This window comes from Colius striatus, chromosome 2 (genome assembly GCF_028858725.1).
Source record: "Colius striatus isolate bColStr4 chromosome 2, bColStr4.1.hap1, whole genome shotgun sequence".
In the NCBI taxonomy this organism is placed as follows: Eukaryota; Metazoa; Chordata; class Aves; order Coliiformes; family Coliidae; genus Colius; species Colius striatus.
In genome coordinates this window covers 99,059,346-99,073,112 of record NC_084760.1, presented here as the reverse complement: position 1 = coordinate 99,073,112, position 13,767 = coordinate 99,059,346, and the positions used below count along the sequence as shown (strand labels likewise).

The 13,767-nt window shown below is 43.2% G+C and overlaps 1 protein-coding gene across 1 annotated transcript; it reads right to left on the bottom strand.

Moving 5' to 3' along the window:
* Positions 1-2,914: 2,914 nt before the first annotated feature.
* Positions 2,915-4,567, bottom strand: TTLL2 (tubulin tyrosine ligase like 2). Its single transcript, XM_010209741.2, has one exon. The coding sequence runs from the start codon at positions 4,565-4,567 to the stop codon at positions 2,915-2,917; it is 1,653 nt and encodes a 550-aa protein (XP_010208043.1).
* Positions 4,568-13,767: the final 9,200 nt, after the last annotated feature.

The window sequence follows — 13,767 nt, the reverse complement described above, 5'->3', positions numbered from 1 at the left end:
AGTTTATGAATCTCATTACGATTCTGTCAACATTCTCGCAGTTTGATGTCAGCTGGTGTGATAACAGAATTGCATTTTTCCCCTTACTTTTGTATAACAAAGGAACAATTTATAAGCCTCTGCTTTTCACTACAGAAGTATTTAATATATTTTATATGTTTTGTAAAAGGGAACTCTAATTAAAAGAAAGCCAAGATATGATCCTTTTCCATGTGTTTCACTAATAATTTCCATTCTGTGCCTCCATATGCTGACCAAAACAAATTTATGTTGATTTCTTTTTCTCTATTGAGCAAAATGAAAAAGGGGAATGTGATTAATGTTTTTGGTTTGGCTGGGAAACTAGATGCAACACTAATGCTTTCTAAAGAACTACTGTTTCTGTTCCCAGGAATTCCTTTTAACAAAAGGTTGCTGTTCTCCAGTTAGTATGCTGACACGCTCTTTGTTTCTATAGTAATACAGAAAACAGGCTTTGTTTTCAGCTTTTAGCCTTACATTGCTGTTTCCCATTCAATAACCTGTATATAGAATCCCTTCCAATTGTAAATTAAATAAGGACCAATTTCTTTGGCATGCTGTTTGCTCCTTGCTTCCTTAAGCATGCTGGACTGTCCTTGCAGGAAGCATTTGATTCTGGAGTCATCCAGCCTCCGGTCCTGCACAGGTGTAACACAGAAGGGATATGTACAAGTCAGTCTCTAAAACTATGCACACAGTGATGTGTAGGTGCAAACACCTCACTGGCATCTGCATTCACCTTGTTGGTAAATGCATTCACCCTGTTAGCACCTGCTTCCACAAAGATCTTAATGGTACCTAAGTATGGGCCTGGTCTTACTTTCTGGCAAATCGTGAGCAAAGCTTCCATTTGGAAATCAAAGGGTGAGGCTACTGATGGTTTCACAGTACTTCTGCCAACCCATGTCCGGCCACTGTTTTTATCAAGTCACATTTTTCAAGTGATATTTTATAGTATAACAGCACAGATACTATTGAAACAGGAGTCATAAACCTGATTTTACAAAGAAGAGACAGAAAAACACCTACATAAATGACAAGCTCTGTTATGTTGAAACTGAGAGTCCTCCACAAACCTTCACAGACAGATGCCGTATTTTCACAAGTTGATTCTCACACCCTGTCTCCTCCACCTTCCACTTGCATTAGTTAACCAGAAGCAGTAATTTTACAGTTAAAGCTACAGTTCATGGTTGTAGGAATGCAAACAATCCAAATTAAATGTGATCCCATATGTAAGTAAACTGTAGCAATGCACAGACCTACTGTACTATGTTTTTTGTCCTAGGAGGTTTATGTTAAATAAGCTTTTATGAATCCTTCAGGTAGATGGAACACAGCTGGGAAATCCTGCTTCCTGTCTTCCCACAGGTTTTCTGGCATTGGTAGAAGGATGCTAGAGGCAGTATTCGGCCTCAGTTTTGATTCAAATTTAGAAGACTCCAGCTGCTGCGACTCCTGAACAGTTACATCCATTCAGCCAGCTGGGGGCAGCAAAGACGTACAAGGGAAAGGCAATATTTTGATGATCGTCTCAAATGCTTCAGCTCAGTATTAAGTGTTTTTCCAAGCACAACTGATAACCAGTTTTACTGCAAGCAAAAGAAAGCTTCCTAACCACTGTACCCATCAGGTGGCTAATGCAGAGTCTGCCAGAGAAAGGTTCGATCCAGTCTTCTGAGCGTGTACTAGCTGTTTATATCCTGCCCTCTGGAAACAAATCTGTTACTGTGGGAAGCCTCATTATTTCTTTATTAAGAGTTTATATGAAAGAACACACTGGAGCAGCATATAGATTTTTTATTACTTTCCATAACAATGTCTACAGAAACTTACTGTCATAAACTGAAAGTTACTTCATATTGTTGTTTCATTCAATGCAAAATTAATTTCTGGAAAGGAATGTTAGGAAGCTCACTGGATTCTTCAAAAACATGACCATTTCGTGTCATTCATACTACCTGCACCTTTGTGAACTCAGTGCCTGGTGAATGCTCCTTGCTGTAAAGTGAAGTTTTTCAAATCATAAAACCCCTTCAGTGAGCAGAAAAAAGAAGCAAAAAGGGCTGAGAAAAATAATAGACGTTGGAGGATGTCTGAAGAAATGCAATTCTCCATTTTTATTCTGAGATTACTTTGCAAGAATTACTTCAAAAAATTAGTACTTTAAAAAATAACCTCCTATGGTAATTGCTAAATTATACTTTTTTTGTGTGCATTGTTTGAGATCTCTCTAATACAATTTCAGTGTACATCTATCTCCTTCCAGCTAAAGTTGTCACTTAATGTCTATATAACCTAACATCACAAAGTCACACAGAAGTTAAATAGCCTGCTGTCCTGGTTTTGGCTGGGACAGAGCTCTCTTTCTAGTAGCTGGTACAGGGCTGTGTTTTGGATTTGTATTGCAAACAAAACTGATCACTCAGGGATGTTTCAGTTACTTCTGAGTAGTGCTTGCATGGCATCAAGGCTTTTCTGCTTCTCACCCTGCCCTGTCAGTGAGTGGGCTGGGGGAGGCACAAGGAGCTGGGAGGGAGCATGGCCAGGACAGCTTACCCAAACTAGCCCAAGGGTTATTCCATACCACAGAGCGTCATGCCCAGTACAGAAACAGGATTTAGCAGAGATGAGTGGATCACTGTTCGGGCATCAGGCAGCAGGTGGTGAGCAACTGGATTATACATCACTTGGATTTTTCCCATTTTTCATTTCACTCCTTTTATTAGAATTTCTTTTCATTACAATTTATTATTATTATTGCTTTTGTTGTTGTATTTCATTTTAGTTAGTAAACTTTTCTTATCTCAACCCATGAGTTTTACTTCTTTTCTCCAATTCTTTTCCCCATCCCACTGAGGCGGGATGTGTGGTGCTTAGATGCTGGCTGGCGTTAAACCACAACACCTACCCTTTTCTTTGTGTACTGCTGTTTTGATGGCAACTGTTTGCTTACTAATTTGTTTATTTCTTTTATAATGCTTTTTATATCTGTCCCATCCTTGGAAGCTTGAAGTGCAGCTTCATTGAAAGGAAAAATAAGGACAAAATCTCCTATGCGGGGGACAGGCCTTTGGTCTTTATCAGAGAGGAAATAAGGGTGCGTGGTTGACTTGCAGTCCCAGGAGTCAGGTGTAGGTAACAAGCGGCTGAGTTGTGCACACTTGTGTGGGGAACATCCAGGTCTTGGGAGTTGTTTACTTTTAGCTTCAACTTTTGCTTGGGGAAGCATTTTTGGCATGTTCATCCTTTCCCGCAGCTGGGAAGTCAGTGTTTTTCTTGGACGTGCTCTGGCGGTTTTCTTGGTCAGGGTAGCCACCTTAGGAATTGATCCTCTTGCAGCCTGTAGGGCAGGCTGTACAGAAGAAGCAGAAGTACATTTAGCCACATTTTGACAAGTTAGTAAGCCAGGTGTCCCCTTAGTTGCACTCTCACCAGCTGTGCTCCAGGGCACCTGTCTTCTGCCAGCCTTGATGCTGGCCACTTGGTTTTGCCTCAAAGTGTCAACCTGCTTGTAGTTCAGCAGTTCAATAATATCATGGAGAAGCTTTCTTTTCACAGTGTCATCAATGGAACAGTCTAAACACAAGGCTGGGTTGTAGTTGACTTCTAAAAGCCATGGCTTGAATTTGTCATCAATCAGGATGTCAAAGCCAAAAAGCTCAAAGCAATTGGAAGCCACTGGTAAGGGGGTTACAGCAAGCAGGGTGAGAATCACTATGTTGTTGATCTTCTGCCAGAGGACCGTGTCGTCAGCCCCAAATATTCGAAGGTAAGAACGAAATTTGCTGAATGTCCATTTGCAGCCACAGCCAATCCCTTCTTTATATTTTTTATATGAAGCTCCATATTTGTTGATGCTCGTGTTTGTTAGGTGGGCATAGATGTTGTCCAGAGAGCCGAGGTCAAACTTTTCAGTGGCAAACCTCACCAAACCTTCCTCATAAATGTAAATAGTGAGGGGGCTAAAGCTGGTGACGCACACGTAAAGGCGCAGGTCCATTTTATACCCTGAAATGAGCAAGGGGTTGCTAATGTACTTCTGCACAATGACTGTACAGTCATATACTAAGTCTTTAATGTCCTGGAAAATGAGTATGCCCCTTCCACGTGAGAGACCAACAGGCTTGCAAATCCAGTAGCTAGGTCTCCTGCCTACTGACTGGCTCCCCTTGCTGTATTCTGCTAGAAACTTGACGTAGTCATTGGGCATGATGAATGCCATCGGACTAAATTCATACAGAGCTGACCCATATGCTCCTTTCATGCGTTTCAGATGCCTCGCCAAGTAGTCTTTTCTAGTGATCTGGACAGCCTCTGGGTAGTGGTTGAGCCTCTGCCACGGTTTAATGTTGTGGTGGTCTGCCATGCGGAAAGGTGAGTTCCGCCAGTACAGGTTCCAGTCTGCATCACCATGCTCCTTTTTGTCAAATGCAGTCCAGCCGCGTTCCAGTAAAACCTCACGGACTATGGCAGGGGCATTCTCATGGAGACGGAACACCAACGGCCTCAAGACATCTCTTGTATCATAGTCACCTGCCATCATTTCTATCTTACTAGCTGAAAGAGAACACAATCACCAGGAAGCAAACAATAAATATAATACCACAGATTGTGCCAGCAGTCATCATCTTCACTACACTCTTAATGCTTGTCACTCTCGATATATGTTTCTGTGGTCCATGACTGAGAAGTCAAAGACTAGTTTAAGCTGAAAGATATTTAAAAGGCATTGATTCCAGATAGCTGTAAAGGCAACAATTTGCACTGACAGCTGTGAAGTTATATGTCTCCAGACTTTATTTACTTTTTCTTTGAGGTAGCTTACTATAGCAGTAGTAGTCCCAAAGCTTTTGCAATTCTTGGATACTTACAATTTTTCTTTATGGGTTTTGGGTGGTTTTTTTGCATCTGCCTTCAGCCTAATGGCAGTAACTTTGTAAGATTTGCTATGCACTGCTGCATTAACAAGACATCTGCTAACTTAGCATGTTGTCCTGCTCTGAGCGTAATCTCTTGGTTGAGATTATAAAGCCTTCTGTAAGGGGACAGTGTACCCTCAGCAAGTTCACTTATGACACCAAACTGGGAGGACTGGCTGATTCACCAGAGGCTGTGCTGCCATTCAGCGGGATCTCGACCAGCTTGAGAGTTGGGCAGAGAGGAACCTTGTGAGGTTCAATGAGGGCAAGTGCAGAGTCCTGAACCTGGGGAGGAACAACCCCAGGCACCAGTACAGTCTGGGGACTGACCTGCTGGAGAGCAGCTCTGCAGAGAGAGACCTGGGAGTCCTGGTTGATAGAAAATAAAGCATGAGCCAGCAATGTGCTCTTGTGGCCAAGAAGGCCAACGGCATCCTAGGGTGCACCAGGAAGAGTGTGGACAGCAAGTAGAGGGAAGTTCTTTTCCCCCTCTACTCTGCCCTGGTGAGGCTTCATCTGGAGTTCTGTGTCCAGTTCTGGGCTCCTCAGTTCAAGAGGGACAGAGAACTTCTGGAGAGAGTCCAGCGCAGAGCCACCAAGATGATCAGGGGACTGGAGCATCTTTCATATGAGGAAAGGCTGCGGGAACTGGGGCTGTTCAGCCTGGAGGATACTGAGGGGGGACCTCATTAATACTTAGAAGTATTTGAAAGTTGTCTATCAAGAGGATGGAGTGACACTTTTTTCTGTAGTGTCCAGTGATAGGATATGTAATGGACAAAAGCTGGAACACAAAAAGTTCCACTTAATGAAAATCTGTTTTACTGTGAGGTTGAGGGAGCCCAGGCACAGGCTGCCTAGGGAGGGTGTGGAGTCTCCTCTGGAGATTTTCAAGAATTGCCTCCATGTGTTCCTGTGTGATCTGATCTAGGTGGCCCTGCTTGAGCAGGGGAGGTGGACTAGATGATCTCTAAAGGTCCTTTCCAACCCCTACCACTCTGATTCTGTGAAAACTGATGGTCAACAGTATAAAAACACTTATTGATTCCAATGCTCTTTTCCACCTCTGATGTGCTGATTTAAAGACACAGATAATCACCTGTTGTTCCTCCAGTGAGCTCCTCCACAGTTCTTGAAGAACAGGGCACATTCTTGCCTCATCACTCTCCTCCAAAGAAAATAATGTTCCATACAAATCTATGTAGATTCTCAATGAAATACCATTTCCTACTATCTACAGTGGAAGTAGATGATGGCTCCCATCTATTTTTATGTGTGAGAAACAGATTTTGAGCTATTTTTAGCATAGCAATTCTCAAACAAACAGCTCATGACACGTGTTCTTCCCTCCCCAGATAATTCAATGTATATGAGACTCAAACCATATCTATCTTACTAAGTGATGGTCCAGTGGACAAAAAGACCCATGGACCTTTAGATCTGAGATTGTTTCTCTCAGTTTTAATTTCCTCAAACCCTGCAGAGCTGCTCCATGAGGATTAGACTCCATGCTTGGAACAGAGAGTGTCTTGGATGAGAGAAGAATGTTTGTGTCAAGGACCATTCTGACACCACATTAACATACTGACCTCCATCTCCTCTCAGAAAATAGCAAGCAAAAGAAATACAAAGTGAGTGAGATATAGGATGGACAAGACCCCTTCTCATCCTATTTCCAGAGTGACATCCTTGCTCTTTCTTTTCAGCTTGAATTTTAGATTCCAGAATGAGTACCCTCTGCCTTCTAAATAAGTCCAGAAAGCAAGGACATGTCACATCTGAAACTACTCAACGCAATGTGTAATTGAGTTGGCCAGGGATGCTATTTCTGTGGAAAAATATACAATTCACTGAAAGCAAAAGCTTTTCTCCAGAGAACAACAGCAATCTTTGGAGAGATTTTTCAATTTAATTTGATTTTTCTTGGTTTAAAATTGTCATAATATCTATTTCTTTTATAAAAGATAATGGTTCAGAAATACTTTCTTAAATGCTGATTTAGTTTTAAAACTACAAACCCAAATGTGAAATGAAATGCTTTACCATTACCTAAATGCAAATTAACATAATTCAAAAGTTTTGCAAGTCACAAACCAGTTTAAGACTCTCATTATTTTATTTGAATGTGAAAAAAAAATCCTAAACTTTTGCAGCATGAAAACACGTGTTTCTCTGAAAGTCAGTGATTCTCTGTACCTACATCTCTGCTGTCCAATGCATTCTGCTGCTGCTCATGGGCTCTGACGGGTAACCACAAAGCAGTCACAGAGCTCTTCCATTAGTGCTGTTGTGAAGTGTGTAACAAGCGTGTTACAATTCAGGGAGTAAAACCAGGAGAATCTGGATGGAGGCTTGATGGGAGGAGGGTTTTAGAGAAGGGGCCAGGGAGGCTGGGTAGAAGGGCAGTGGTGTTAGAAGTAGATGGCTACTTTACCACAGGATTGTAGCATGTAGGTTAAAAACAGCTGTGGACCATTTTATATCCTGTAGTGAGAGAATCATTGGCTAAAAATTCAGAGATTTGAAGCAAGCTTTGGTCCAGGACATGAGGAATGAGGCTCCTATTGGAAACAGACTTCAGCCCTCATTAACGGGCTACAATTGTGGCCAAAATTTGTCTTTAAGTATACAATGACTTTCTATATTTCAAAGTAATATGTAAGTCTATATTCCAATAGTAATAAGCATATTAATATATTTAGTGATGTTTTGCAGACAGACATGCAAGACCCTTCTATCTCAGGTTTAAGCTAATATTGGAAGGCAAGAAGGTCTAAACTGCTCAGGGGTCATTTCTCTGAAGCCCCTTAGAATTCAAACATTCCCTCCCTGTACAGACTGCAGTTGAATTCACCCTAGTGAGAGCTTTCCTTAGGTAAAAGGTTTATAGGGAACAGGAGACAAACATGAAAAATAGGTGCTGAAGGGCAGTCATGATGTTACAGGAATTACATAAAATATCACAATGGGAAATGTAGTCTTGCTGTGTCTTTTGCAGTCAGTGCTTCTTTTCAGACCTCAGGAAGTTGGGGGTTTACTGTTGAACTTGCACACAAACCTAACATGGAGGTCTCACGAACCTTTGTTATCTTTGCTTCCACTTTCTTTCCGGTGAGTTCTTTTTCTCATCTGCTTAGTAAAGAGCGCTATGTCGTATGCTTAAAAAAACAAACAAAACCCCCAACTATACACAACTGAAGTTTTATAGTAGCTGGTTCAAACCCTTGGGCAAAGATTATTAAGAAAAAAAAATGATGTAGTTTGAAGTAGCCATGCTAAGCATTTGGATGACTCAACTGCAGTTATCTTTGTCTTTTCTGCACTGCTCAACGTTGCTACTAAGCAGCATTTCAGTGAAAGGCACTGCTATACGTGAATCCAGTGTGTGGTAAACTGTGCCATCACGGTCTTTGCTAGGTAATAATCAATTAAGCTGTTTTTAATGTCTGAACAATGAAGCCTTCTTTGGATCATGTCAACTTGTATTAATAGGACATCTTTCACACCTCTGGCATTCACAGAGTAGTTTACAGGAAATTGGCTCACTAAACCTAACTACAGCAACTGTCAGCTTCAAATGCCCTGCAAATTAAGTGCAAAGAAAATAAAACATTTTAACCAACAAAGACCACCTGCCTGCTTTTAAGGAAGTTATGGCACATATACGCAGAAGCTCTCCAAGTGCAATTACAAAACAGTAACTCTGGGGCTAGGCATCCATCTAAACGAATGAACACATTTCTCTCACGTCGCATAAAGGTGTGCCCAGATGAACAATCTCTGCCTTCAAACCTTTCCTTAATAACTTGCAAACCCACCCGTGTGTGCGCAAACGTCCTCACACAACGCAAAAACGGCTCCCTTTGTCCCTGCGCACGCCGAGCCGCCCCGGCCGCACACCGTACCTGTGCCCGCCGCGCGGCTGCCCTGCTGGGCCCTGCCCTTCGCCCGGACCGCCGCCGCCACCGGCTCTGGCGTCCTGCCGCACGGAGCGAGCGGGGCCGGCAGCGGCGGGGCCCGGCAGGGCCCGCGGGCAGCCTCAGGCCGTTGCTTGGCAATGGGCAAGGAAAGGCGGGAGGCCCTCTCCTCCCTCAGGCTGAGGCCGCCAACGGATGCGGCGGCTCTTGGCAGACTTTGGAGCTGTCCCCGCTCATCTCTTGCAGGGCTCTGGCTGAGTGTTGTTTTAGCCACTCGCAGCCTTTTTACCCGAGTCTCTCAGGGCAGAAGCATGCCCAGAAGTGAGAACACCCATCAGCTGCAGCTCCTCCTTCTCTTGAACTGCTTTTTTTTACCCACTGTGCTCACTCATGATGCTCTCTGCCCACTCAAGGGTCCAGGCACTCAGGCTCAGCCGGGCCACCTGCCCAGGTGTTATGGAAGGAGGCTGCTCCACAGGGCCATGCGCAGGCAGAGGCGGGTGTATGTGTCCTGGGAGTTGCAGATGTGGGTTGAGCCTCTGTACATCTTCCACCTCCTGCGTGTGCATCTCAGTCCAGCTGCTTGGACATTTGGCTGCTGCTGCATTAAGACACCACAATATTATGGGCCTCATGCAAGTAATTACTTAATCACAGGACAGTCTAGAGGTTGGAAGGGACCTCTAGAGATCATCTAGTCCAACCTCCCTGATAAAGCAGGTCCACCTCAGTTAGGTTGCACAAGAACATGTCCAGGAAGCTTTTAAAAACCTCCAGAGGAGACTCCACAACCTCCCTGGTCAACCTGGGCCAGGGCTCCCTCACCCTCACAAGAAAGAAGTTTCTCCTCTTGAGTGAAACTTCCTGTGTTCCATCTTGTGCCCATTGCCTCTTGTCTTGTCTCTAGGCACTACAGAAATGTATCTGTATTGGTGTATCAATATTACTTATTTGAACCTGAGTATATTACATTGCAGATGAATGCCATAATCCACGGGCTCCCCAACATCTGTGTCCTCAACTGAGATGGGTGTGTGACAAGTCCCTGAAGTCTCTGGAAGAAATGGCTCAGCCATCCTTCTCTGTGCTTCTCCTCCTGTCTGGCATAGGTGACCTGGTGTCCTCATTACCTCCATCGTCTCATGCTCCTGTTGTGTGAAGGCCTCACTGTTCTATACTTCTAGGGAGCTGCAGTTCAGGACTGAGGATACAAGGGAACACAAGGCATTCAGTAGATGAGCGTTAGTGGGCCTATTACCCATTGCCAGGTTTAGAGCTCTTGAAAGTTTCAGCACCTGAGTGTGGAGGGATTCATCTGACTACAACTTCAAACACCAAAGCTAGTGTTCACTGAGGTTGCTACATCTGCTCTCATTAATCCCACACAGAGTCAGACTGATAAAAGCTATTGTTTCATTGCAGTCGTGTAGTGTCACCATTGAGTGAGATACAAGCTTGTCTGGTAGTGAAACATGAGGTGAAGAAGGGTGAGTCTACCTGCACTCAGCTGTTGATTGAGGCCTCAGCAGAGACAGACCTATGCTGTTCACTGCCTGCTAGACCACTGAAGCAGGGCTGACAGGGTCTTCCTTGGCCATGAAAGGGAAGAAGCCTCATGCCACAGGAACCTCACCTAATTATTTTGTGTATTTCAGTGAAGGGGTGTTCCTAGATGAACTTGTGCCTGAAGGCTTTTTTTTAATATACTCTGCATCAAAATCCCTGTTGCCTTTATAGTAAATAAACCTACATACATTTTACAACTGTGTACTGTCCAGATGTAATGATGTCCTAAATGTCAACTTCCATTTAGATCACAGCTAAGACAGATGGATGCCTTTATCCTCTGTTCTATACTTACTCTCCCCAGGAGTAAGCTTGTTCACTGCATTGCCACGTATAGCTGTGGCTTTTATTACCAAGGTAACAGAGTTTCTCCTCATGCTACCTGTGGGAGGAAAGAGCTGATTTTGCCCTTATTTTGCAATTGGGGAAATGACTAAAGTTTTGTGATGATCAAATACTCAAAACAGCTCCCAAAAAAACAGACTACAGGGTCCTTTCTCCCATGCTGACTCTGTGTCAGTGATATTGAGGTTCTCTGTAAGGTCAGAGCACCTTTCTTTGCTCCTTGGTAGCTCCTCACAGTTTCAACTGGAGTCTGTGGAATGAGGAGCTGTTTTCTGGATGTGTTGCTGAATTTTACTGTGGGCAAATCCTGGGCACACAGAGTACAAAATAGTTAAGGTCTGCTGGGTCGGCCCTGGCCACCAACAAAGCACCGACCTAGTTGCTACTTGGTCCTCCCACCAGTGGGATGGGGGAGAAAATCAGAAGAGCAGAAGTGGTAGAACTCCTGGGTTGACATAAAGATGGTTAGGTAGGTGAAGCAGAGCTGTGTATGCAAACAAAGCAAAATAAGGAATTCATTTGCTAGTTCCTATTGGCAGTCAGGTGTCCAGTCAATTCCTGGAAAGCAGGACCTCTACACATAGTGGTTCACCAAATCACAGAATGATAGGGGTTGGAAGGGATCAAGACAAATGCCATAACGAGGAACATCCACACTTTATTTATTCCCCAGCTTTTATTCCTGAGCACAGCACTGTGTGGTATGGGATATTCCTTTGGTCAGTCTATCTCAGCTGTCCTGGTTGTGTCACCTCCAATTTCTTGGGCAAGTGCAACCTACTCACTGAGGGGGTAGAGAGGGAAAAAGAGAAAACCTGGGTACTGCGCAAGCACTGCTCAGCAATAGCAAAAACACTGTTTGCTATCCACACTGGTTTGGTTACAAAAATCCAAAATATCGGACCATATGGGCTGCTGTGAAGAAAATCAACTCCATTCATCTAGACCCAGTATAAAAGCAGGGGGAAAAACTTTTCAAGCTGTATATTCTCTGAGGAAGGGATCATCTTTTTGTTCCAAAGTTGTATAGCATCTTATGTGGGAGATCCTGATTTCTCTGTTGGACTGTTACAAATGAACAGTAAGTGATTATGTTCATACAGATCAGACGTTCTCTGATGTTGATCTCAAATATCCTTTTTGCTTCACATGCCATTGAACATTGCTATGTAAAAGAGAATCAGAGGAGGATTTAAAGATGTGTTTCACTGTTTTTGAGATGAAATCGGGTTTCTATATCAGATGGAAGCAGGGCAGGGGGAGAATCAGCAGCAGTCTAGCAAATCCAGTATCTCTGGGCAGCTGGGAGGCTGTCAGGATTCTGCAGTCACAGTAGTTTTGTCATTTGTATTTCCAACAGAGCAATTAACAGCGTGCCTTTGAGCAGAAAAGGCAAAGGCACAAGATAAAGGTGTATCTGTGAGGGACCCCACCTGTCACCTTCTTTTCTGCAAGACAAAAAGAACTCTACTTAATTATATGACCTGGAAAAGAAGGGTATCATCTGAGAAACCATGAATCAACACAGTTGAAGCCTGGAGAAGAGTCGAGATGCTTGGGAGAGAGAAAGATTGGAGTGGTAATAAAGTAGCACTGTTACTTTAAAGATCTAAAAATTTGGTGATTTTTTTTCCCACATAAAGTGTGTTACTGATTTCTATCATGTTATCACACTCTATAGTGCCTCATCCTCCTGTTACAGTTAATAACTGAGAAGAAGTAGTTTCAGGTGTGAGCTCCATGGCATGCAGCAACTTAACTAGCCATATAGTTTATTTCCTGGGGCAGCACTAATCTTGGAGATGAGCAACATTTGTCTTCAATTCCTTTTATGCTATCTGCCTCACACAGAGGATCTGATCATAGTGGCATTATCAGTAATGATCATGTTATCTGTACAGTGTACTGTACATCTGTACTCATCAAGATGTAGGGATGCTGCCTAGTATTTACACTGTATGACTCTACTCCTTGCACTAAAGCCACAGAAATCCAAATCTGGAAACAATATAGTATGGGTGAAACTAAACAGAAGTTGAAATGAGATGAGGAAAACCCTCATCTGAGCTACTGTTGAGTGCATATAGATCTCTAGGAGATATTACAGCATAGGCCTATCCTCTTTTTCTCCTTCTGACTCAATGACTTGCACTACTACCTGCACCCTGTTCATGGCTGTGTTCCCCAAGTAACGTGCCCTGGCTGCGTATCTTGAAAAACCTCTGTCCATGGATGGGAAAATGGGGAAAGTTCATCATGACTGAAGCAGTTGGTCATGTGGAAGACACCTCTTTTGGGAGAAAGCTGCTGTGAGTGGTGATGGAAAAATTGGAGACAAGAAAGCCAAAAGGAAAAGAGAGCTGGGACAGAGGGATGACGTGGACAGAAACACGGTCTTCTGCTGACATAAGACAAGTTGGTAGACTCAGAGGCCAGTGTTATTTTGTGGTGTTCAGACCTGTACATATAGCCAGTTTATAACAATGTAATTTACAGCAAATGTTAAAGACCAAAGAATAAGAACAATACAAATCTTCATTATTAGTGGTTCCATCAAATGATCATAGAATCATAGAATGGTGGGGTTGGAAGGGAAATGGCGTGTATTATCTGCGAACAGCTGAGCAGCCCCAGATGCTGTCATCATCTAATTTCTCATGTGGGCTTTTCAGGTTTGATTGTAAAGCTGTAGTACTAGGTCTGATCCGCAGACACAAAACTGTGAGGACATTAAGAGTCTTATTTATATTTATTAAGACTTTATTAGTTAAAAATAAAGATAAAACATTTAGTTGGTCATTTGTATGAAAGGGCAAAGTGAGACAATCTTCCATTATAAAACTGAGATGTCAAAAGATATATTTACTCCTGAGACACTTCCTGATGACAGCACCTTCCTCACCTTCCTGGTGACAGTACATGTTTTAACGCCCTTGGAGACATGCCTGTAGGAGCTGGACAGTTTGCTATGCTACCATCGCTCTGACCCTCTTGGA